Source organism: Schistocerca americana, chromosome 7, assembly GCF_021461395.2.
Source record: "Schistocerca americana isolate TAMUIC-IGC-003095 chromosome 7, iqSchAmer2.1, whole genome shotgun sequence".
Classification (NCBI taxonomy): Eukaryota; Metazoa; Arthropoda; class Insecta; order Orthoptera; family Acrididae; genus Schistocerca; species Schistocerca americana.
Window position 1 is genome coordinate 355,528,513 of NC_060125.1, and position 27,653 is coordinate 355,556,165.

General features: G+C 41.5%; 1 protein-coding gene across 1 annotated transcript in view; it reads left to right on the top strand.

Annotated features, from left to right (window-relative positions):
* LOC124622925 (nose resistant to fluoxetine protein 6-like) overlaps nucleotides 1-27,653 on the top strand; it is a 172,534-nt gene that overhangs the window by 57,686 nt on the left and 87,195 nt on the right. The window contains exons 2-5 of the mRNA XM_047148715.1: nucleotides 4,821-4,906; nucleotides 11,333-11,514; nucleotides 24,163-24,495; nucleotides 26,676-26,869. Coding sequence (XP_047004671.1) covers nucleotides 11,434-11,514; nucleotides 24,163-24,495; nucleotides 26,676-26,869 — 608 coding nt within the window. The 5' untranslated portion in view covers nucleotides 4,821-4,906; nucleotides 11,333-11,433. The remainder of the gene's footprint in view (nucleotides 1-4,820; nucleotides 4,907-11,332; nucleotides 11,515-24,162; nucleotides 24,496-26,675; nucleotides 26,870-27,653) is intronic.

Consider the following 27,653-nt stretch of genomic DNA (forward strand, 5'->3'; position numbering starts at 1 on the left):
AAAACAACCCTTTGTTTAAGTTTTCTGGATGTAGTTTTAATAAGATCTAGCTTAATTTTTAACATAACTTAAATCCACACCTGAATCAGATATTTCTGTCTCCATCCAGTAATTTGACAGGCACAAAGACGGTATGTTCTCGAAATCTAATACGTGTCTATTCTTGTTCCTATAAGCTATCACCTTTATATCTTTAGTAATTAGCTCTCTTCCTTCTTACAGTTCTTCTAGACGACAACATTCGGAGATTTTAATTTTACCTTTTATTTCCTCCATGACACAATTGTTGAAGCACTCTCATCTTCCTGCGTGTACGCCAATAGCTCTTCTCCTACACATTCTTGCGGAATTTCTGTACAGAACTTAAAGTTTACAGTTTTTCCAAACAAGTGTCCATTAGTCCATAAATTATAGACATTCAATCGCTTTTAAACACCGCAAATGGCTGTTCTGTTGCTAGGTGCACAAATATCCATTCGTCACTTCTAGATATAATATAACAACATTTTTAAGAAAGTCCAAATGGGAATGGCGCTTTATTAAAAAATTGTTCATGTATCCTTCAAGGTAGAAGTCATTCTTGATTCCATTGATTTCGGGCCGCACCCCAACGCGTGGCCAATTTCCAGTGCTGTTTACTGTAAATGTGGATATTTTATATTCCACAGTCGTAGCCAGATTTCTACACACATTATGTTTAAAGCGATTTGCAAACATTCTCACAAAGCTGCAATAGCTATTTCTTTTTTAAATTGAAGTTTATATTCTTCCTTTATGGCAGTTGTCTCTGCCACATACTCCAGTTTTTGTTTCTTGACTTCAGTGTCATTCATTTCCAGTTTTGTTACCTATGCACATAGTACATTAACTGTACTTAAGGGAGATATTTCCTTAATATGGAGTGGTTTAGGTTGTTCGACACATTCGTTCTTTTCCTTATCACTTTTGACATCACATTGTTTGTGAGAACCAGACCCGACTGGGCAATATCTATATTTGATGGTATTGTGGAGATTAATGTCCTAGATTGTGAAAAACATGTTTCTCTTGCTTTAATGTAAAACTCCTGTATAAAACTTATATCAACATTGTCGGATTCAATAGTAAGAATCTCCACATAGTTCACAGGTAGCCAATTAAAATTCTTTGCATACAGAACACAACTTGTAAACTTTCCTCGCTCTTGAGAGTGTGGCAGACTTACTTGCACAACAGTCAATTTACCTACAGGTGGTAGTGCGCATTAAGTAAATGGTAGAGTATAGCGCTGTATTTGAGCGCGGTTTTGGGTGGATTGGTACAGTGCACTAGTGCTATGGTGCTGTACCTGAACGCTATTTAACATGGAGTGGTATAATGGTATAGTATACTAACCGGCTAGAAGACTGTAGCACCTTATGTGAACATGGTTTTACATGGTGTGGAGTGGCACAGCGCGCTAGCCAGACCATAGTTCTGTACACTGATGAGGTTATTGGTGGGGTTGTACAGGGCATTAGATGGATAATATACCCGCTCTAGCCAGACGCAGTATGTGACTATGCAGCCTCAGGCAGGGTGACGCTCCTGAGGGGCAGTCCCCCCACTCCTTCCGTCCCTCCCTCCCTCACTGCAGCAATCATGGTGTGATTGTGTGTGTGTGTGTGTGTGTGTGTGTGTGTGTGTGTGTGGCTGAGTGGGCGGGTGGGTGTGGATATGTATGTCCTGTCAGTTGTTTGTGGTGAAAATCGGTCGGGGAAAGTGGATCCATCATCCCATTCACTTGCCTTCAGGACCTGTAGGATCTCCGAAGCCATCATTTGCAAGCCAGCTAGTCAGTGGAGTCGGTTGTGACTTTGTTCCAAACAACAGCTCATCCGCTGGTGTCCCCTAAGCGCCCCCTGCTGTCCTACCTACGACAACAGAATAGGACATCAGTGGGGCCGATGCAGAGTCCTAGAATTCGCACTAGTGTCCTCTTCCCCACACTCGCCAGTGGCAGAGTCTTCTTCCCTACCAGTACCAGTGGATCAGTTGTTACTCCAGCCTACTTAATCTTCTTCCCCCCCCCCCCCCTCCTACCAATGGAGCAAGCAGCGTTGGCACTGCAGAGGGCGTGTGCCAAACGTGGCATGGATAGAGCCTCTGACCCATGCATTTACCTAGACCTACTAGAGGCAACAGATCTTGTGTGGCGTTCCTAATGCTCATATCAATCCCTGTAGAGTGAACATTTGCCTCGCACTGTGCTTTGTTTCCCTGTGCTAAGTTGTCAGTCGGTAATGCTGGTATTGTGTAGTGTTTTCTTCCATGTTCATTCTCTATGTAGTGCTCAGACTCTCTGCTCCAGATGGATTGATTTGCACATCGAGATTCGTTTCCCTCTTCCAGATTTCAGCTTCACAGCTTTTAGCCAAGCCACCATCAGCTAATGTAGCCACATTCACGCCAGCAGTGACAGTTCATGGCATTGTCATAGGTTGTACAGATATTAAAATAATGTTTCTACATTCTGAAATACATATTAAATACTACTGGTTATTTTGCAATCTCATGTTATAACATTCATTCCAAATTTCATAGCAACGATCAGATTTATTAACTTTGTTCGTCACATCTGGAGCTGCACCTAAAACTAGTGTACTTATACTCCTTGGCGCTGCAGCCCTATGCCAGTCAAATTACTATTTTACATACATTCAAATATCTAAATATGTCTAAACAGATAAAGGATTTCCTGAGATCATTGGATGGGATTGTCCCACTCCTCAACAGCGATTCGGCGTAGATCCCTCAGAGTGGTTGATGGGTCCCGTCGTCCATAAACAGCTCTTTTCAATCCATCCCAGGCATGTTCGATATAGTTCATGTCTGGAGAACATGCTGGCCATTCTAATCGAGCGATGTCGTCATCCTGAAGGAAGCCATTCACAAGACGTGCACGATGGGGGCGCAAATTGTCGTCCATGAAGACGAATGCCTCGCCAATATGCTGCAGATATGGTTGTACTGTTGGTGGGAGGATGGCATTCACGTATGGTACAACCATTACGGCGCCTTCCATGACCACCAGCGGCGTACGTCGGCCCCACATAATGCCACCGCAAAACAGCAGGGTACCTCCACCTTGCTGCACTCGCTGGACAGTGTGTCTAAGTCGTTCAGCCTGACCGGGTTGTCTCCAAACACGTCTCCGACGACTGTCTGGTTGACGGCAATGCAATACTCATCGGTGAAGAGAACGTGATGCCAATCCTGAGCGATCCATTGGGCGTGTTGTTGGGCCCATCTGTACCGCGCTGCATGTTGTCGTGGTTGCAAAGATGGACCACGTCATGGACGTCGGGCGTAAAGTTGCGCATCATGCAACCTATTGCACACAGTTTGAGTCGTAACGCGACGTCCTGTGGCTGCACGAAAAGCATTATTCAACATGGTGGCGTTGCTGTCAGGGTTCCTACGAGCCATAATACGTAGATAGCGGTCATCCACTGTAGTAGTAGCCCCTGGGCGGCCTGAGCAAGGCATGTCATCGACAGTTCCTGTCTCTCTGTATCTCCTCCATGTCCGAACAACATCTCTTTGGTTCACTCCGAGACGCCTGGACACTTCCCTTGCTGAGAGTCTAGAAGGTATTGACTGTCTAGGCATGGTTGAACTACAGACAACACGAGCCATGTACCTCCTTCCTGGTGAAATGACTGGAACTGATCGGCTGTCGGACTCCCTCCGTCTAATAGGCGCTGTTCATCCATGGTTGTTTACATCTTTGGGCGGGGTTAGTGACGTCTTTGAACAGTCAAAGGGACTGTGTCTGTGATACAATATCCACAATCAACGTCTATCTTCAAGAATTCTGGGAACTGGGGTGATGCAAAACTTTTTTGAGGTGTGTATTTAGTTGCAGCCTTGGATATCTGGGCAGGTTGGAATTTCACGACCTTTTCAGAAGATGAAGATACCCATAACGGTCTCGAAACCGGGTCCAAGACAAAAGATAATAAAAATTTGCAGCTGATGGACTGTGTACATCATCCATTTGAAACCTGTTCACAGTTGGTGCTAACAGCGATGTTCTAGCTTATGTACCTTTTTCCATGTTATTCTATAAATAGTTTATGGCTGTTTACCTATTTTTTTATCAGTAATAGTGACATGTTCTCTCCATTGCTGGTATCAAGAGCTTTCAAATGATGTATTGTACATACACATTACGTGTCTGCTTCATTAGTTCCAGACTTTATAAGAAATTATAATTACAAATGTTAATAACTTTGTTAGTAATAATTTTATTGCAGGGTATTAATTTTAGTGAGCTCATTTCACAATCGTGAATCAGACATTGTCTTTAGAGGTTTCGTTGCATGCCTGTAATCTGTTTTGGTATTTCAGTGAATATGTTAGGTTTTCATTTTATACACTCACTCTGTCCAGCCGTAAAAACCCAGCTCATCCAGCCAAGCCATATTATGGGAACCTGCCCGACACAGACATATCAACTGCATACTCATAATTCTTAGGGGACTTGTCGCTTTTAATGTTACATCTTCTCATTTTGCTGGGATTCCGGTCTTGTGTTCTTCATATCGTTGTAAAACATTTTTGACAGCAGGTGCAGTGCTGATATCCTTCTGTTTTGCTTCCACTGGCCATGCTGAACAACATTTCGACTGAAATCTACATTCAGTTAACACCAGACAGTATTAAAACTGAAGCAGAAGATATGATGAGTCGCTTTCCTAGTTTCGAACATTAACTGAATTAATAAATTTCTCTCTCTTTTAGAATGTCATTGCAGGTTACCTTACTTTCGACACTGAAACTGTGAATATGTGTTCCAGAGGAGCCATGGTCCTGGTAGCAGTCATCCTTATCGTTTCTACAGTCTATGACATCGTCACGTCAAAGAGCAATCAACTGCAGAAAGGTAATCACACTGACGAATTTCATCTAGAGTTCCATTTATCTCCTATATGAAGCATGTGCAGTTCATATAAACATAATTGCCGATCAGAAAAGTTTCTGTTCAAAGCCAATACAGTCCTCAGGCAAAATTGGCGTAAGAATTGAAGCTTCAGGCTGAAGATATCCATTTGGTAAAACACCACGGCTTACTGTGTAAATAGTCCATAACTGCGTGCTGCAAGTCCTCATCTGGTGGGAATTTTCGATCCTTCAAGGCCTTTCTTAAGGAACCGAAGGCATGATAATCGCATGGGGAGAGATGAGGAGTATAGGGGGGGGGGGGGGGCGGGAGGGGGAGTGCTCAGGTTTCTCCCACTAGTCCGTATTAGATGAGGCTGGCCTCCTGGAACGACCAGCGTCTTGTGTGAAACCACGACCAGCACGGAACTTGGTGCACCATTCCACAATGGTGCTTTCCAAAACATGTAATGCTCTAATATGTTCTTCATTCTCTGATGGATGTCTACCGGTGTTAGTCTTTCGGTAGCCTGATGGTTCTGTTTGGACGCATTTGATAACAACGTCGTCAAAGTTCGTGTTTCCACTTTTACTGCACGCGTGTCAGAAAAACACAAATGCCACACTAAACCCTTGCTACATGTCGGTGATTATATACCTGCATCAGAATCACGCTACGTTGCGTATATAATGCAGCAACGCCCTCAAACGGAAGCTTTTTGATTACCGATTATATTATCATACATTTACAACCAGATGGCCTCGCAGTCGGGAGGTTGGCGGTTGAAATATCCACCTTGCCATCCATATTTAGATTTTCCATGTTTTCTTAAAAATCCTTTCGGCAAGTGTTGGGATGGTTGCTTTGAAAACGAGAACATACATTACCCACACCATCCTTCATCAATCTCAGCTTGTGCTCTATCACTACTGACCTCTTCGTCGATGGGGCGTTAAATCCTTGTCTTCCTTCCTTCTTTAGAAATCTGGTCTGTCAGGCGTCAAAACTTCTGATCGATCGAACAAGAATAAATACGTTGACACGAATGTACAGGGTTACATGAATATGAATTTATCATACCATGGGGAGATGTTCATCTCACAACTGATATCAAATGAGTATACTCTTGTACTCGTTATGAAACAGAAGCAAATAGTTTCCGAATGTAATACTGAGGAATTTCTTTTGGTGCCTGAAACTCACCCTACTTCAGTTCTTGTAGACTGCTATCTGGAGAGGTTGGTATGGAAGTATATGTCTTTCCAATGCTCCCCAGACATGCTACACAATGGCAGATCAGAGGGGCAGACAGACCAGTCAAATATCTGAACATTTCTTAGTGAGTCTGTTGTGTGGGGTATTGCATTGTCTTGCTAGAATATATCATTTGTTATTCTGGTCGTAAAGGTATGATATCAGATTTTCCATTCTTGCCACATACTGGTGAGCGTTCAGGAGCTCTTCAAGAACTCCCTCACACAATTTCTCCAAGAGTTGGTGAGGTATGGGTCTCCCAGCATCACTGATTCCCATGATCTGTCATCAGGTCAGTGGACACGAACGACCGCCACAAACAGAAGCGAGGCTAATAACATCACTGAAAGCCAATCAGTATTGACACCAGATCAGTGACTGTACTTAATCACACTGTATGCTGATTTCAGTGATAAACTTCATCTGAAATTTTTGCTAAATACTGTATCAAATTCTGTGCGACCAGTGACTGTTTTATTTGAGTGTTAGTTATATTTAATATCGAATATCTTTGGAACAGAAGTAAAATAATGTTAAAAATAGAGTAAAAATGCCGGTTAGAGTAAATAGAGTAATAGAGTAAATAGAGTAAAACAGAGTAAAAATACCGAATACCTTTAGGTCTTCGACCACGTTAGGGTGAGAATCATTGTACCATTACTTGCATAGTTTTCATCTTACCAAATACATTCAGTACGTAACGGCATTCAGTAATGATTAAATATACATGTATAGTAAGAAACTCAGGAAGCATTACAGATAGTAGAATCACACAACGAAGTTGATCACTTATTTACACATATAGCGATTGCTACAGAAAATTATTATTCATTTCCAGTATTTAAAGTATTTGCATCTTTACAAGTAAAAATAAGGATCCATGGATCAGTCACAGTTTCTAGTGAACAAAATTTTCACGGAAATACAGAGTGCTTCAATCAAATGACAAACAAAGACTTGATCATTTGTGAATTACGTATGGTGTAGCAGATTTCAATAATTTCATATCTTACGTCTGTATAGAATGAATCATCGATTAATTGTGATTCAGATCGTTACAATTTTTAGGTATCTGACTCGATACAATGCTAAGTGGACTCGATGTCTTCATGAATCGACGGTCAGCGATGGTCCAAAGAAAATGTTGAAGTTACACAAACGCAATGTAGACTCAATGTCCTTCGTCGATGGATTAGGAGTTTCGTTTAAAGAAAGGTGAATTAATACAAACTCAGAGTCGACTTGCAGTATTCTGTCAGTGGCTGACAAAAAGTGTATGAACTTATACAGAAGCAAAGTCGACCCGGGGCTTTCTCATATTGTGCTGTGCTGAAATCTTCACAGAAAATGAATTTGTGCAATACCAAAGAAGGCTCATGGTCATCTGGCATAGTGCTTTATAAGAATTTGTTTAGGTGATATAAACTCAATCTACACTCATTGTTTATATATCCTGTGCACCCGCCGAGAAATGCTTGCATTGAGGGAGCGTCTGGTTGATGACCGCAAGCAGCCCCTCCACCCACATCGTCATCATAGTGGCGGTATGCCGAGGCAATGTGTTACGAGTGCGCAGGTGCATGTCAGAAGACTTAAGTGTTGCCAACTCATTGCTGAGTACTTCACAGAATCATGAACAAAGTCAAATCGCAGCATCAGTGCTTAAGACTCATTCGCACAATGCTACCAGCGCTATGTTGTGAGCTGATGCCGCTAACGGTAAACAAATTCGTGCTCTATACAAAACTTGGTCCCGATCCGCTGCACCATCTATAAGCTGGTACTCCCTGTTAAATTACATTTAGTCATTTGACAAGTAACTAACAATCCTCAATTACAAACGGTATGTTTTCCATGGTGTAACAAATATGATAATATGAAGAAAAGGTTGGTGCATCAGGTCTCCTGAACCAATATATTAGAGAAACAAAGCAAAACGACCATTGCCAGAAAAGCAACAAAGCTCGTAAATGCGAATGCCAACATCGCAATGCCCCAGAAGCTAACGTTACATGACGCACTTTAAACATCTACCCAGTAACTCATATTCTGCATACTGTTCAGGACATAGACAAAAAACACATACATACAAAGCTTTAATCAAGACACATTTGAAAAACATGTCACAAAGTACATTTAATCCAACCCAAAAATCATAGAATTTAAATTTGTGTTACTAATTAGGCACTACAGATTACTTCCGCTGATGTGTTTAGTTAATAAATTTTAAAATTGCTATATACAGTCTGATTGTAGAGATCTGTATCTCATAGAAACTTGTAGGATAGCGACCAATGCTACGTCTAAGTGTGCTACAATGAGTAGTCCATGTAATGACTGGTCATGAATGTCCTTATGGGACATGCTTCAAGTACAGAAAGTCATCCGCGAACAGGTAATTGCAATGAAATATCACTGATTAGTGACACAGTTAAAGAGAGGATCCACACCCACAATCACTAACTGTCAGTTTACTATTTAACATTACGAAAAACTGTTGACAAGGAGGCACAAATCAGTGTGTACAGGACACAATTATCAAAACATGAATCAGCATTCTAGTACACCGTAGATTATCATACAGTGTGGCATCGTTTAAGCGAATAATTCACGGCTTTGCATAAGCCTTATTAACATTACGTACATTCGAGCAAAAAGGTATGTCAGTCAAGGATTATTTGATAAGATGTCAAGCGCTCTTACATATTTTCATTGACATACACGTATCCAGAAACACTATACAATACTTCGCAAATAAAACAAGTACAGGTATAACTACAAGCAACATTAAAATAAATCTCTACTTTAGAAATTTTCTTTGATCTCTGTAGTACTCTAGCCTATCAGCTTCACAAGAATTGGGATGTGATAGGAGGAAACATCCTTCGTGGAGAATTTTCACAATACGGTACGAGCCAGTACACAATAACTGACACTTCTTGTTCCGTTTCTTGAGAACAGATGACTTAGGATGACATCTAGGAAGCACCATCTCGTCTAGATCAAACGACTGCTTTCGGCCTAGCTTTTTATCATTCGCTCTCATTCGTGTCACAGCCCTAGCATTCAAAGACGCAATCCCTTAGGTGTTTTTTCTTCCCACGAGATATCACTTCTTGGGGCGAGTGGAAGTGGAGCCACCCACTCGTTTCTCTCTACTTTGTTTAACATAATCTCGTTTGGTGTGTGTCCTTGGAAAGATGTGGAAGATCGATTTCCTCAAAGAGGGTGATGAAGTCAACCCACTTTGTTTATGCGTAGTATGGGTTCGAGTTAAACGGTTGAATTTCTGTAAATTTTTTCTGTACAATTACTTTCCGGGTGGAAACGTAAAATTAAAATCTGCTAGATGTTATGCTCACAAAACTCGCTCAGTAAAATTCGAAGTTTTATCGGACAATATGGCATTTGCTTTCCAAAGCGAGGGAAGCAGTCATTTAACATCTTCCCTTCCTTGAGGGTATGGCCAAGCTATGTCAATGAAGGCGATTTCTCCAGGTTTATATGTCAGAATCGGTGGAGAGGAGGAGATAGAGAGACGGGGGTGGAAGGATGTGATGGGCAGACACAGGGAGGAATTGGTGGACCCAGAGAGGGGTAGGAGGAGGTGTATTCAATGTATGTGTTGGGCACATACACAGGTGAAGCCGGTGGAGAAGCTAGTTGTAAATATTTTCCAGACCAGTTTTATTTTTGTCATCCTGCACTTGCTATTTTAAAAGTTAAGCCACCGAATTAATGAAGACGTCTGAGGTAACTGCCATTACAACAAGTCCGAGAATCTTTTTCTACAACACTGCCATTGTGTAAGGCTTCATTCTTAAGTTCATATCGAATTCGTACTAATAGTAGTTAACTTCACACAAGAAATATTACTCAGATAAGAGAAGTTGGACAGAAACAATTGAGAATGAACAATTATTAAGTAGAGTTGTTGAAAAAGGATAAACATTACAGGAAATGTAAAGAGAAAAAAAGTTGTTAGTGCACTGTCTAAGAAAATAAAGCCTACTGGCAGACTACCAGACAACAGTTATTAGTGTATTCTGAAATTACATCTCCTAATGTCATGGTTTCAGGACATTAACAACATTCAAATTAGTCAAACTAATGATAATATTCACAAGTAGAACGTAATACCACGACCTCAGTTGTTAAACTGGTCAGCGAAGTCATAGTCTCACTTTGTTTGCATTACTGGTCCACACAATGAATAAGAGGCAACATCATTTCCTGTATACGAGTGCAATCAGTGGATGAAACCCGTATCACTTTAATCATGTCAGACCAAAACAACATTTATTCATCCACCTTATTCGACAGCTGCGTATGGACACCCTTTATGGTGAGGACTGGATGCTCTAATTGATGCATGGGTTCTCCTGAGACAACAGTTAATGCCCGTCACACAATCCCCAAACTCCCTTATGTACAAGGTATAGTTTAAATAAAAGTTTAATGACATATTTGAAAATACTTGTCTTCCGACTGAGCATGTTAGCAGTTTTTAAAGACATTTCCTAATTTAAATGTTAATCACAATACCATTATGCATTTTTGCAACTCTGTTATTTTAAAACGAAAAGATCAGTCGGGGTGGATTTTCCTACAAATTCTAAAAGCTGTCTTCAAAATCTCGTATGACGCCGTTTTCTTCGTAAATCTCTGAAACGTCAAAAATTAAAAGAAAAATGATTATTTGCTACGGTCATAGATGGGATTTAATTAAAAATTAATTGCAATGACAATTTTATATGCCAATATTTGAAGGTATGGTATATACTTAGGACGGACGGAATATTTTGCGACACTGTGCTTCGAGTTTACTATACACTCGCTGACGAGAGGATTCCAAACAATACTAACAAAAAAAATATTCTGTTTTATGTGATACAGCCACAGCATGTGCTTCCACTGGGCACTCATTTGGCACAGGCAGTGAGTTGGAGGGATGAGGAAGAGGAGTCCAGCATTCACGAATGTTGCAGGTTAGATTGGCTGACAGTAACGTGGCGTGGCAAAGCAAGTTCTGTTACACGAAAATCCTTACGTTTGATGCTAACTATAAACGCTGCATGTGCAGATGTAGTGAGCCACATTGGATAACTGATTACTTACAACAAGATGATACTAATAAATAAATCCCCCTGAGGTTTCGTCTTCTTATCGTTACAGGCATGGTATAGGAAGCATTCTCGGTGCGCAGAAACTGGATCTCTCTCACAGCCATCAGTAATTCGGGCTTCTGCAGCGTCCATGGCCTCAAGTGCCTCACCATGGCGTGGGTCATACTCTATCACGTCTACAAGATTGACAACGTTACTCCCGCCATCAACTGGGACACAACTGTTCCTTCGGTGAGTTCAGTGTGCATTGTGCACTTCAGTAACCATTTAAATGAAATCAGCTTTATTTATTTCATTTACTCATTAGTCCGTTTCGTTACCGCTGTACATTCCTCCCTTCTTAATGCAAATATGTTTTTCCGTAGATTTCATTCCTCAACTATTCTGGCTATTAGCCGTTTCGTACTTTATTTGACATCTTAATTTTCAACATTCTTCGCCAACACTGCATTTGAAACGCTTTCATTTTCCCACAATGTGCAGTACATTTCTATATAGTATTTCGCATCTGGTGTAACTTCATTTTTAGGCTAATGTTAACATACAAGATGTTCCATTTATCGTGACCAAATACCTGTTTTATCAAGAAGCTATATAAAAGCCGGCCGATCTGGCCGAGCGGTTCTAGGCGCTTCAGTCCGGAACCGCGGTGCTGCTATGGTCGCAGGTTCGAATCCTGCCTCGGGCTTGGATGTGTGTGATGGCCTTAGGTTAGTTAGGTTTAAACAGTTCTAAGTCTAGGGGACTGATGACCTCAGATGTTAAGTCCCATCGTGCTTAGAGCCATTTGAATCAGCTATATAAAATATGTATGAAGAAAATGTTGATTAGCTACCAAGGGGACATTGACAAGAATGATTGCCTTTCTTTTTACTTCCTCTGCTACGAGGATATGAATAAAAGTACGCCTTTCCATATAGAACCTTATATCTTTTATTCGTTAGCCACTTGTTTCCTTTAAAAGCACGCCTGTGTGTGCGTGAATTCTGAAGGGACCAAACTGCTGACGTCTTCGGTCCCTAGACCTACACACCACTTAAACTTAGTTGAACTAACTTCTGCTAAGAACAACACACACACCCATGCCCGAGGGAGGACTCGAACCTCCGCCGGAAGGTGCCGCGCAATCCGTGATATGGCATCTCAAACCAAGCGGCCACTCCGCGCGGTGCACGCCAGTCATTACTGTTTTACTGACTTACATTCTCCATGGAGGCGTGGAATGTCTACCTGTTATTCGTTGCGCTACATTTTCTGATCAAATGTAACTGGACATCTATTAGTGGACGTTAGTATAGGGAGTGAACCTTCGCCCTTATGACGGCGTGAACTCTGCTGGAGACACTTTCACTGAAGTGTATGAATGTGTGTTGAGGAAGGGCAGCCTCTTTCATACCACGACAAACAGCGAAAGGTAAAACAGCGTTGGACGCATGATTATGCCGAAATGAAGACAGTCCTGCCGACCAAAAAATGCCGCGCCGCAATACTAAATAAAAAGTCACGCTGCACGGATACTTTCGGGAAGGACCGAACAAAGCCGAGACAGGCCGAGCTTGGGCCTGCCCGCTGCCTGTACATCGCGCCCACGTGCTGCTAGGCACGGCATAGTCGGCGCGGATTTAGAACATCCCATTCCAATTATGCTGCAGACTTGCTCCAGGTCCACACAAGCTATGAAGGCATCATCATTTTTATGTTTGTTGGCACAGCAACACAAAATTACAACCAGAAATTTACACTAAGGACACAGACGCGAATATCGTAAGAATGAACTACAAATAATATCTTCTCACAATATAAGAATATTACCACACTCTTAAAACCATCTCATAAACGATCAGACCTACTTGGCTAATCTTACTTATTAGATTACTAGACTACACAGAACGTTATTAACTATAGGCACACAACTTCAAGTGTGTCGCCCACCACCTCACAGTCACTCAGTTCCAAATCATTACTCACATCTAGTGCTAGATGCTATCCCTATAATCACTGCCCCTCTCCCAAACTCCTGCACCAATGCATCCATTTTTCTACTGTACATCCAAAATTTGTCTAATTTACACACACACACACACACACAGGCACGCACATATGAATGTGGAAGTGGAAGTGTACAAAATAATTCATTGACAAGATTCGCAGTACTCACAACATACAACCTAAGCGAAATACAACTTAACATACGAAACCACTTTTCCAGGTATGAAACAGGTAAAAGGATAATAATAACTCTGATTTTATCCATACTGGATGAGAGGTCGTGGTTGTGAATATACATGTTAAAAAATATATCGGCTCAACCACTTGTTTATAGTGTAAAACACTAAGATTGACGCGTTTCGGAAGTCAAGCTTCCATCATCAGAATAATAAAAAGTAAAAGAACCTGTTAAAACTCGCTAAAATGGAACATGCACCAGGCACAGTAAAATTGATAATAAAATTAAAATATCGTGGCTACTTCCCTTGTTGCAGCCGTGTCTTCCAAGGTGCATCTCCACGTAGTCGTCAAAATATTTAAAAAAACTTTAAAATGGTGTCGCCTGATTATCCACGCTATGTATCGTAATTTCCAGTTCTTCTAGTAGATCCAGAACACACTGAATGAACAGCTAACTGGTGATAGAAATAACTTTTTTAAACATTTCACTGGTTTCTTTTAGTAACTACATTTTTAGCAATTGGCAGGATACCATCATTTCATGAGGTCCTTGGAACATGGATACGTTATCTGTTTGTATAGACATCTCTGTGACTTCCTTGTTTACTTGCGCGTGAGCTCACTCGAGTTTCAGTGTCGTGTTTGGCTACGTGGTGTGTGGTACCAACGAAGACGCACGGGCGGTTTACACCGATAGAGGAGAGAGCCATGTGGTTAGATGTTGAACACCATAGGCGACACCATTGCAGAGTTTTTTTTTTATATTTTGACGACTACGTGGAGATGCACCTTGGAAGACACGGCTGCAACAAGGGAAGTAGCCACGATGTTTTAATTTTATTATCAATTTTACTGTGCCTGGTGCATGTTCCATTTTAGCGAGTTTTAACAGGTTCTTTTACTTTTTATTATTCTGATGATGGAAGCTTGACTTCCGAAACGCGTCAACCTTAGTGTTTTACACTATAAACAAGTGGTTGAGCCAATATATTTTTAACATGTAATAATAACTCTACTAAGACAACAGTAGGGAGACAGTCGACTTATTTGGCGTTTGAGTCATCAAACTTCTGACTGGTCTGATGTGGCCCACCACGAATTCCTCTACTGTGCCAAACTGTTCATCTCAGAGTAGCACTTGCAACCCATGTCCTCATTTATTTACCATATGTCTTCGTCTCTGTCTTCGTCTAAAGTTTTTACCCTCTACAGCTCTCCATGTAGTACCATGGAAATTATTCCCTGCTGTCTTAACAGGTGTCCTGAAATCCTGTCCCTTCTTCTTATCAGTGTTTTCCACATATTCCTCCCCTGTCCAACTCTGCACAGAATCTAATCATACCTACCTTACCAGTCCACGAATCGTCTATAGCACAACATCTCAAATGCTTCGATTCTCTTCTGTTCCGGTTTTCCCACAGTTCATGTTTCACTGCCGCAGAATGCTGTGCTCCAGACGTACAATCCCAGAAATTTCTTCCTCAAATTGAGGCATATGTTTGATGCTAACAGATCAGATATCTCTTGGCCAGAAATGCCCTTTGTGCCAGTGCTAGTCTGCTTTTGATGTCCTCCTTGCTCCATCCGTGATTTGTTATTTTGTTCCCTTGGTAGTAGAATTCCCCATCATCTACTTTGTGACCGTCAATACTAATCTTAAGTTTCTCACTGTTCTCATTTCTGCTGCCTCTCATTACTTTCATCTTTCTTTGATTTACTATCAATCCACATTCTGTACTCATTAGACTATTCTTTCCATTCAGCAGTTCATCTAATTTTTCTTCACTTTCTTTGAGGATAGCAGTGACATCACTGAATCGTATTATTGATATCCTTCCACATTGAGCTTTCATCCCTCTCCTGAACATTTCTTTATTTCCATCACTGCTTCTTCGATGTACAGATTGAACAGTAGGGGAGAAACACTACATCCTTGTTTTACACCCTTTTTAATCCGAGCTCATCGTTCTTTGCCTTACACTCATATTATTCCCTCTTGGCTCTTGTACATGTTGTATATTACCTGTCTCTCCCTAAACTTTACCCCATTTTTCCTCAGAATTTCGAACATCTTGTACCATTTTACATTACTGAACGCTTTTTCCACATCGACAAATCATATGAACGTGTCTTGATTTTTCTTTAGTATTGCTTACATTATCAGCTGCAGCGTCAGAATTGCCTCTCTGATGCCTTTACCTTTCCTAAAGCCAAACTGGTCGTCATCTAACACATCCTCAATTTTCTGTTCCATTCCTCTGTATATTATTCTTGTCCGCCACTTGGACGCACAAGTTGTTAAGCTGATTATGTGATAATTCTCGCACTTACCAGGTTTTGCAGTCTTCATAGTTGTGTGGATGATATTTTTTCTAAAGTCACATGGTATATCGCCAGATTCATACACTCTACATACCCCCGATTCCGATAGTGGATCCCCTATCTCTTCTAAACCTCCTCCCGTCATTTTTTCTGTCACATCAGGCAAATCTTCACTTTCATAGAGGTCTTCAGTGTACTCTTTCCACCTATCACCTCTCTCCTCCGCATTGAACACTGGAATTCCGTTGCACTCTTAATGTTACCACCCTTGCTTTAAGTTAAGTGAAGTTTTTTTATTTTTCTATATTCTGAGTCAATCCTTGTGACAATCATGTCTTTTTCGATTTCTTCACATTTTTCATGCATCCATTTTGTCTTATCTTCGCTGCACTTCCTATTTATGTCATTCCTCAGCGACCTATGTTTCTGTATTCCTGAATTTCCCAACATTTTTGTACTCTCTTCTATCATCGATCAACTGAAGAATTTCTTCATTCACCCATGGTTTCTTCACAGTTACCTTCTTTATACCTATGTTCTTCTTTCCAACTCTTACCAATAGCTGTTACTGCCCTTTTTAGATGTGTCCATTCGTCTTCAACTGCACTGCCTACCGAGCTATTCCGTATTGCATTATCTATCGCCTTAGAGAACTTCAAGCGCACCTCTTCATTTTTTAATACTTCTGGTTCCCACTCTTTGCATATTGATTCTTCCCGACTAACCTCTTAAACGTCAGCTTAATCTTCATCACTACTACATTGTGATCTGAGTCTGTATCTGCTCCTGGGTACACATTCCAATCCAGTATCTGATTTCGGAATCTGTGTCGGACCATAAAGTTCTCTAATTCACACACACACACACATATATATATATATATATATATATATATATATATATATATATACACTCCTGGAAATGGAAAAAAGAACACATTGACACCGGTGTGTCAGACCCACCATACTTGCTCCGGACACTGCGAGAGGGCTGTACAAGCAATGATCACACGCACGGCACAGGGGACACACCAGGAACCGCGGTGTTGGCCGTCGAATGGCGCTAGCTGCGCAGCATTTGTGCACCGCCGCCGTCAGTGTCAGCCAGTTTGCCGTGGCATACGGAGCTCCATCGCAGTCTTTAACACTGGTAGCATGCCGAGACAGCGTGGACGTGAACCGTATGTGCAGTTGACGGACTTTGAGCGAGGGCGTATAGTGGGCATGCGGGAGGCCGGGTGGACGTACCGCCGAATTGCTCAACACGTGGGGCGTGAGGTCTCCACAGTACATCGATGTTGTCGCCAGTGGTCGGCGGAAGGTGCACGTGCCCGTCGACCTGGGACCGGACCGCAGCGACGCACGGATGCACGCCAAGACCGTAGGATCCTACGCAGTGCCGTAGGGGACCGCACCGCCACTTCCCAGCAAATTAGGGACACTGTTGCTCCTGGGGTATCGGCGAGGACCATTCGCAACCGTCTCCATGAAGCTGGGCTACGGTCCCGCACACCGTTAGGCCGTCTTCCGCTCACGCCCCAACATCGTGCAGCCCGCCTCCAGTGGTGTCGCGACAGGCGTGAATGGAGGGACGAATGGAGACGTGTCGTCTTCAGCGATGAGAGTCGCTTCTGCCTTGGTGCCAATGATGGTCGTATGCGTGTTTGGCGCCGTGCAGGTGAGCGCCACAATCAGGACTGCATACGACCGAGGCACACAGGGCCAACACCCGGCATCATGGTGTGGGGAGCGATCTCCTACACTGGCTGTACACCACTGGTGATCGTCGAGGGGACACTGAATAGTGCACGGTACATCCAAACCGTCATCGAACCCATCGTTCTACCATTCCTAGACAGGCAAGGGAACTTGCTGTTCCAACAGGACAATGCACATCCGCATGTATCCTGTGCCACCCAACGTGCTCTAGAAGGTGTAAGTCAAGTACCCTGGCCAGCAAGATCTCCGGATCTGTCCCCCATTGAGCATGTTTGGGACTGGATGAAGCGTCGTCTCACGCGGTCTGAACGTCCAGCACGAACGCTGGTCCAACTGAGGCGCCAGGTGGAAATGGAATGGCAAGCCGTTCCACAGGACTACATCCAGCATCTGTACGATCGTCTCCATGGGAGAATAGCAGCCTGCATTGCTGCGAAAGGTGGATATACACTGTACTAGTGCCGACATTGTGCATGCTCTGTTGCCTGTGTCTATGTGCCTGTGGTTTTGTCAGTGTGATCATGTGATGTATCTGACCCCAGGAATGTGTCAATAAAGTTTCCCCTTCCTGGGACAATGAATTCACGGTGTTCTTATTTCAATTTCCAGGAGTATATATATATATATATATATATATATATATATATATATATATATATATATATATATATATATTGTACAAAATAATTCATTCACAAGATTCGCAGCACTCACAACACACAAACTAAGCGAAATAAAACTGAACACACAAAACCACTTTTCTGAGTATGAAATGGTAAAAGCATAGAAATAACTCTACGAAGACAACAGTAAGGAGGCAATCGACTTTTCCTTTCTTTTATTTTATTTTTTATATTTTTTTATCTGAGTCATCAGTCTTCTAACTGGTTTGATGCGTCCCACCATGAATTTCTTTACTGTGCCAACCTCTTCATCTCAGAGTAGCACTTGCAACCTACCTCCTCAATTATTTGCTGGATGTATTCCAGTCTCTGTCTTCCTCAAAAGTTTTTAAACTCTACTGCGCTCCCTCAAGTACCATGGAAGTGACTGAAAACTTCCCATATCTCCTCGCATTTTCCAAGTATACCTCCTTCTCTTGTGATTCTTGAAAAGAGTATTCGCTATTACTAGCTGAAATTTATTACAGAACTCAATTAGTCTTTCTCCTCTCTCATTCCTAGTATCAAGCCCATATTTTCCAGTAATCCTTTCATTTACTCCTTCCCTTACAACCTCATTCCAGTGCCTCATGATCATTAGATTATCATTTCCCATTTACGTACTGATCTACCAGTTCAGTATCCTCAAATACTTTTTCTATCTCTTCATCTTCAGCTTGCGACGTCGGCATGTATACTTGAGTTATCGTTGTCGATGTTGGTTTGCTGTCGATTCTGGTGAGTACAACCCTATCACGAAGTGTACATACTAACATACTCTCTGTCCTACCTTCCTACTCATAACGAATCCTACTCCTGCTACACCATTTCCTGGTGCTGTTGATGTTACCCTATACTCATCTGACAAGAAATCCTTATCTTCTTTCCATTTCACTTCACTGATCCATTGTATCTATATTTAGCCTTTGTATTTCCCTTTACAGCTTTTCTAGCTTCCCTGTCACATTCAAGCTTCTGATATTCCACTCCCCGACTCGTAGGACGTTATCCTTTTCTTGGTTATTCGGTCTTTTCCTCATAGTCGTCTCCCCTTTGACAGTCCCCTCCCGGAGATCCGAACAGGGGCTATTCCGGAATCTTTTGCCAATGGAGAGATCATCACGACACTTTTTCAATTACAGGCCACAAGTCCTGTGGTTACACGTTACGTCTCTTTAATTCAGTGGTTTCCATTGCCTTCTGCATGCTCACGTCGTTGATCATTGCTGATACTTCCGTCTTTAGGAGCAGTTTCGCACCCCATGGGTAAGAGATTGCCCTGAACCTCTGTCCGCTCATCCGCCCTCTTTGACAACGCCATTTATAGTATGCCGGAAGTTTTCGGCTCACAATGCTGATTTTTGTTCAAAATTTAAGCGGTGGCAGGGTCCAAACCTGGAACCAAAGACGTTTGTATTACTAATAGAAAACCCTACCCCTAGATCACGGCTGCTAAGTTTGTTACTATTAACTTTGTTTTGCAGTACAAATGTTCGTCGTCTTCCGACGATAATACTAACTTATTCCGTGCACAGTGAAAACAGCAAGACATTTCGATGAAATAACACACTGAATAGTGTACTGAACATCCCTGCCTCACCCTCCTTTTGCCATGCACGTAATGTCAACGGGATTGTGCTAGGATATGCATGTATTTTAGTCAGCAAGCTCTCAGACGAGTCGAGATTTGTTCCAAGTTCAGAAGGCATAACCGGAAGTGACGTCATGAATTCGTAAGGGGGCTGTTTTAAGATGTGTACCTATGCTTAGTCAGCAAAGTCTCAGACAAGTTGAGGCTTGCTGAGATATTCAACCTTGCACAAACCGTATTTCTCATTAGAGAGATGTGGGCTGCACATATTGCACATATATCAGGTTGCTATCAGACACTATAACACTGGACTGCCAATAACAATTAGAGAAAGGAGTGTGTAATATTAAAGAAGGTGTATTTAACAGTTATCTGTGTCATAAATTCCCCAGAGTGATCTGCCTGGGATATTTCAGCAACTTCATATAGACGACTATAGGCTTATGGATCTTGATTTAAAGCGTGATTTAACAAAACGGAGATACGTGATTACCTAAAACCAAACCGTGACTTCTATGTGCAAGGAGACTACTGAGGGAACACAATGCGATTGTGAGCACGGATAAGACAGGTGGAATAGGCGGTTTAATGTGGAAGAGCTACAATTACAGTATAAGGATATATAGATGATTCATACGTCATCAGAAGCCCAGAAGTGAACATTGATATCAATAATTATCTTATTGATTTTGTTAAGTGTCCCTGATATGTGTTATGAGAAACGTTCATGTCTTCCTTGGCTATTAAACATCCTCTTACCAAACTGTAAGCTACGATTTATAACTACAGAATGACACTGTGGAAGACTAAGGATATTAAATATCGACTTCCTATGTGCGACAGCATAAGTTAGGAGAAGATTACAAGTGTTTAGTTTTCCAAGATAATTTTAATACCCTAGCATGAGATCACTATAATATTTATCTGACTTTGAAAAGTAGTCGGAGATGGGTAGTTGTAAGCATGGAAACACTCGTTTCTTATCAATTCGAAATTGTATTTAATTGAGACATTAAAAAGACTATTCAGTATATTATTTCATAAGTGTCATTTAATTTCCACCCTGCGACAGCTTAAGTTTGTCCTCGACAAGTGTACCTTGATATGAGATTGCACCTGCGTAATTTTCTGTGCACAGTAGGCCGATGCAGCCGTTGCATAAAGAGGCAATAAGGTGCACAGGAGTCTTTCCATACCAGATCAGGAGGTATGTGTAATGCTCATGGACCTGTCCGCTGTTGGTTCCATTTGGGGCTTTGTTTTACTGTGTCTCACTTTTAAAAGATTCATTTTATTACATGCATTCAAGTTTGCCTTTGCCTTAGCACTTTGGCAAAGTAAAAGTATTGTCATGATTTCCTTTTCTCAGCCTCATCAGTTCCTTTGATTATAAAGGCAGAATGAAACTAACTGCCTACACTTCCTCACAAATAACAACGTGGAAACGACAAATGGAAATCTCAACAAAATAAAAAAAACTTTATTCATACTTCTGATAAATACACGTTGAAGTTTGGGTGTGATTATGGCCAACTTGTGCTGAAGCCATCCTGATTCCTTTACGAACCTTTCTGATTCATAAATAATTTGTATCAATAAGAGGAAAATAAAAGAACACTTATACCTCTAGCAGAAATGTACAACCATAAAATACCTTTGATTTGAAAATGGAATCTGGTATTTCTTCATTAGCCGTCAGCAGTCCTTGTGATGAAGGTCCGTGTACTGCCGAAGCTCCTCTCTCCTATTATTCACAAGTTGCAACTTCCAAGGCACCTGGCCTAGCCAGCGAATCGAATTTATCAGAGCAACAACAAAATGTCCAGATGTTTCTGACTGTTTCCAGTGCTTCAGTCTATGAGCTCTGAAAGTGGACAAAAGTATACATTCCAAATATAAACTGAAAGATTTTCCAAGCATGTTTATTTGAGAGCTGTTACTTTTTTAATTAAAATAAGGTTTTCTCATATTCAGATTTCATCATTGTGATTAAATGCTTTGCGAGATAAACACAACATGTGCAGCTGCATATTCTTGCCCTGTTTACTGTTTATGTTAAGGATCTAACAAGCGTTTTTTTCCTCGCAGTGAGAGTTATAAGTAATGTTAGGTGGTCTTCAATTTGCTTTTATAGAACATGTTTATGCTTCAATCTCGCTGATGCACATTGCTAGCACACATGCTGGCGGCTGGCTCTGATAAACAAACTCACCGACCACTGGCCAACCACATAGGCACACGTAACTCGCAACTGCAACTTGATAACGTGGAGTAGCATGCCTGTTTCTCTCTAGGTGTGAATGGAATCACCCAAGCGCAAATGTTGAGAAAGAGGCATGCAACTATAGCAAGCCTCTACTTGAGTATGGGGCAAGAACAGGCACAGAGCAATTAGATGTAAAGCAAACACATGTAACTGCACCTTTAATCTATAAGTTACAACAGTAGCGACAATAAGCAAGCCATGTGTGTTTTTACTGTTTCATAACAATGGTACAGGCGCTTTAGACATGAAAATAACATTGTGAGATTTAATTTGAGATTCCATTGTGCCTTGCATGAAGCGGTATATTCATCGAACTATACTTGTTGGGAAGTCCAACTTAACCTATAAGTGACAACAGTTGTGTGAATAAGTAAGCCACACAAGTTTGTACTGTTGTAGAACAATAGTGTACAAAGACTGAATAACACCCGCTGCTAAGAGCACGTCAATATGTGAGTTACAACAGTAGTACCAGTAAGACAGCCAGTCTTGACACTTGTGTTTTGGACTGTTAGAGAAGAAATCTTTCGATATTTTGGTAAATAATAAAAACAAGCTTCGGTTTCTTTAAATTTCTATTTTATTTTTGTGCAAAGATCGAATTTTCGTCGGCGATGAAATGAAACTTTCCTCTGTGAGGGAGCTAGTCCATCGTACTGTGTGTGTGTGTGTGTGTGTGTGTGTGTGTGTGTGTGTTGCTGAAAAAGCTGCATCAGTTTGCTGTGAAGTCTGTAAGGTCTCAGACAAGCCGAAACTTGACAAAGCTGTGCGTGTGTTCTGCTGATGAAGCTGTGAGGTTGCTGTGATTACTTACACGATGGCAGCTCTTGGGTACATTCTAACTGGGTGTTTCGTTTCAGTGGGCAGTAAAATACTGTATTGTGACTGCAGTGGGAAAAGGGGGGGGGGGGGATTTGGCTTAGAAGAGCAGAGGAGGGGACTGAGGAGGGGAAGCAGGGAGGGGAGGGGGAAGGAGGTGGAGTAACAATGTCATGCATTTGCCCCTACCCCTGTGTGTAGACAACCCAAATGTCAAAGGTGACTTTGTATTCAGAAGTCCACTGCCTTCCACCTGACAACTTTTGTAAACAGAATGAGATTTTCGCTCTGCAGCGGAGTGTGCGCTGATATGAAACTTCCTGGCAGATTAAAACTGTGTGCCAGACCGAGACTCGAACTCGGGATCTTTGCCTTTCGCGGGCAAGTATCATATCAGCGCACACTCCGCTGCAGAGTGAAAATCTCATTCTGGAAACATCCCCAGGCTGTGGCTAAGCCATGTCTGCGCAATATTCTTTCTTTCAGGAGTGCTAGTTCTGCAAAGTTAGCAGGAGAGCTTCTGTAAAATTTGGAAGGTAGGAGACGAGATAATGGCAGACGTAAAGCTGTGAGGACGGGGCGTGAGTCGTGCTTGGATAGCTCAGTTGGTAGAGCACTTTCCAGCCAAAAGGCAAAAGGCAAGAGGCAAGAGTCCCGAGTTCGAGTCTCGGTCCGGCATATAGTTTTAATCTGCCAGGAAGTTTCAACTTTTGTAAAGTTTTACAAAAATGAAATGCAGCAATCACAAATGCAGCAAGAGACAAAACAGGTTTTTAAGAGTCGAAAAAATCGCGAGAGTTGCAAATGCAACAAAGGTATTTTCGACGACAGTCTCGGCTAACAAAACCGGGAAAACCTGTCGAAATTTTCGTGATTTTAGGTCAACGAGACGTACCATATGGGTTTTTATGAGTTAATTTGCGAGTATCATAATACGTGGCATAAATGGCCATATCTCTTGACTGTACTGACTTAGAAACTTACACCGCCATCGGAATATAGACCTTAGTATTTGAAATAAATTTCAACTTATCAAACAGACAGAAAAATGGTTCAAATGGCTCTGAGCACTATGGGACTTAACTTCTGAGGTCATCAGTCTCGTAGAGCTTAGAACCACTTAAACCTAACTAACCTAAGGACATCACACACATCCATGCCCCAGGCAGGATTCGAACCTGCGACTGTAGCGGTCGCGCGGAAACAGACAGATGGTCAACAAAGTGATCCTGTAAAGGTACCGTTCTTTTCTTTAATCTTCCTTCCATACTCAATGCACGTCAGAATGAAAGTGTAGTGGATAAGAAAAGAAAATTGTTTGTCTATTTGCAGACGACTGACGACTGGACGACTGTTCCTCTGATAAGTGGCGGGAGCCTGGCTGTGGACTCGTTCTTCCTGATGAGCGGCATGCTGGTGGGCTTCGGGTTCCTGAGGGAGCGCGCCCACGGCCAGCCCTTCGGCCTCTTCCGATTCTACCTGCAGCGCTACCTGCGCCTGACGCCCCCCTATGCCGTAATGATTTGGTTCTATGCCACATTCTTGCCTCGGCTTGGCAACGGACCCCTTTGGTCTGAGGAGATGGTGGTCGACAGTGAGCAATGTACCCGCCACTGGTGGCACAACTTGCTGTATGTCAACAACTACGAGGTTAGGCCTAACGTGGTAAGCAAGCTTTAAGTCTTCTCAAGTAAACAACTGAACAAAAAGATGGAACCCAATCAACGAATTAGCAAAAGGGTATAAATTTCTGAGTTGACCCTACCCGATATAATATGGAATATTAAATCTTCAGACCAATAGTCGAACCACTTCCAACCACTGTTAGCAGCGCCGTTATGAGATGAAATAAAGCTTACAAATACGAAAATATGTAACTCGAGAAATATGAAATATCGTGGTCTAACATACAACCGAAACTCAAACGAAGCAACCACAAAAGGACAACCATAAACTTAGGATTTTGAAACATTTTAATATGTGTCTACCTAGCTTGGTTGCAAAACCCAGAAGAGCTAACACCTCATGTTCATTCACAGATTACTGCCAGTTATGTTGCAGCAACATCTTGTTAAGAAAGACACCTTGGATTGAACAAAGATTAAATGGAAAATCGATCACGGATTTCTTGAAGGAATCATTCAGTGAAAACAACCCATCTACATCTTTTCAACATTTACAAACAGAGAAACACTATGCAAAACACATAAACGAAGCTATAGAAATCCTCCATATTACGCAAAAGGGAACATTGTTGAACATCCTTGAGGAAATAGAAATATATTCACATGCATGCAGCAACCCAACAAATTTACTGAACGAACACGCCGACCTAAAGCACAAAAAGTATATAGAAAACTTTATTCACATTATAAGTCGGGAAAACGGGTAAAATAATAATGTCAGTGACTCTAAATAATAAATATTCATAGCAACAGCGATAACATGAGTAGTATGAAACAGAGATAAAATACCAACATAAATCATAGACAAAAACAACTATTACGAAAAATTAAAAACGTAAAATAAAACTAAAACTAACTTTAGGCAAAAACATAATTAGAAACAAACCTATATGAGAGAAAAGTAATAATAAACAACTGACTTTTATACATCACTTATTTATAATGGTAACTATGTAAACACGTAACATCACTGACCCACTGTCATCCAACTGTTAGAAAAGTAGCATATTTGGAAAACAAGTAACATATGATATACACCTCCCCTCTTCACCTTGGAGAAAGTAACAATTCCAAAACAGACAGGATATGACAGCAACAATGTTATGTGTAAGGTAAAACACCCAATTATATATTATAAATTTTCATATCATAGTTACAAAACAATTATATCGAGACCATCGCTTATCTATGTATTTACAGAGCACCTGACGATGGCAATTTGCCAAAATGGGCTCATTGTGAATGAGATAAAATATAAACAACTTCCATAGCAGTATAACTGGATATTATTCATAAATAAATTCATAAATAATAAATAAAGAACACATTTGGTATTAAGAAGCTGATATGTCAAGACAGCAACTCAATTTATACTGTACAAACAAGCGTAAATTTCAGTTTAGATACACAGAACACAGAAGAGCATTCACATACTCGGCCAAAAACAACAGCACAACAAAACACCAGACAAAGAAGCACACACAGCAACAGAACAACAATACACAACAATTACAGAAAGAAGATGCAAGATAATACACAATGACCTACAAGCACAAACTCACACACTAAATAACAAATGTTTTCAAAAGGCAAGGCATAAATGTAGCATTCAAAACAGACAGATCAATCCAAAAGTACACTTCAAAAATAACAAAAAACACAGACATGTACCAGAAAATAGGAATATAACAATTGCAATGCAACACATGTAATGGAAGATATTATGTGGGACAAACTAGCAAAATATTCCACACCAGGTAAAAAGAACATATCACAGTATGGAAATATGGGACAAGCCACTCAACTTTTGCAAAACGTTTAAGAGGAAATAATACCAAACCTATTACAAGAGAGAAAGACATGAAATAGTTAGAATAAATAATGAAAGATACCTCTTAACCTTACAAGAAAATCACCAAGTTTACAAAAGTCCGCAACGAAGATACTACTAATTGACCAAGTGAAAATCACCAACAGCTCACTATTTACACTGATTGATTACGTAACAGCCAGCAGCCCAATAGCTGATTATAAATCCCAGTTCTAGAATGGAACTATCCACCGGTCACAACGTGCATGTGTTTCTAGCTGTTATTTTGTGTCAGCAGTTGCAGATTATAGCCCTTCACACGCCACAGTAGCTTTCGTCTTTGTGTGCAGTGCATGGACCACACGTGGTACCTGGCAGTGGACATGCAGCTGTTCTGGGCATCACCGTTGCTGCTATGGGCACTGTACAAGTGGCGGCGGGCTGGCCGCGTTCTGCTGTTGGGCATTGTGTTCGCCGCGTCTGCCGCCGCCTTTGCCATCACCTTCTGCTACAGCCTGCCCTGGGGTGATATTCCTGGCCTCCCGTGAGTTCTCTTTTCCAGCCTATGTCTTACATTTCTAGTCGTGTGAGGCTATCAACGGCCATTTCTGTGCTCACACAAGCTCAAAACTGTTTCATTATTAGTTTCTTTTTTAGATATCGATTATTTTCAGACAAATACCAAGGTATGCAAGTTGACATTGCGTATGGCTATGTGGTGAGCCCCTCTTCTTATCATACATCACACATAAACAGGGTAAGCATTAAAAAACCGCCAGACTGCATGGTCGGATTCCTGGCCGGAAATGGAGGTAAAAAAGTCCTATGAACATGTGTCCGGAAATATGTCGTTGCCACGATAGATTGGGCGGACGAATGTACGTTGCTCTAACCGCGTGCCATGTGTTCCTTATGTATTGCATGCTGTGTGATTAGCCAAGCGTATTGTAAGCAGCCAAATGGCCCGGTATTCATATCGAGAATAAGACGAGATGGTGTTTTGTGTTCGACCAAGCAGATTGAAATGGTAAAGAGCCAGCACGGTTATGCCAAAACAAGTTTTCTCACAGACACTAACAGCATCACACAACATTCCAAGCCAGTTTGGGGCCTTTGTGTGATCATGGGTCCTTTCAGACAGAAGAACGTGCCGAGAGGTGGCGGACTGTGCGTACATCAGATTTTGAGAAATTTTGGAAATTTGTGGTAAGATCTTATGGGACCAAAGTGCTCAGCTCATCAGCCCCTAAACTTAAACAGTACTTGTTGTTATTGTGGTCTTCAGTCCTGAGACTGGTTTGATGCAGCTCTCCATGCTACTCTATCCT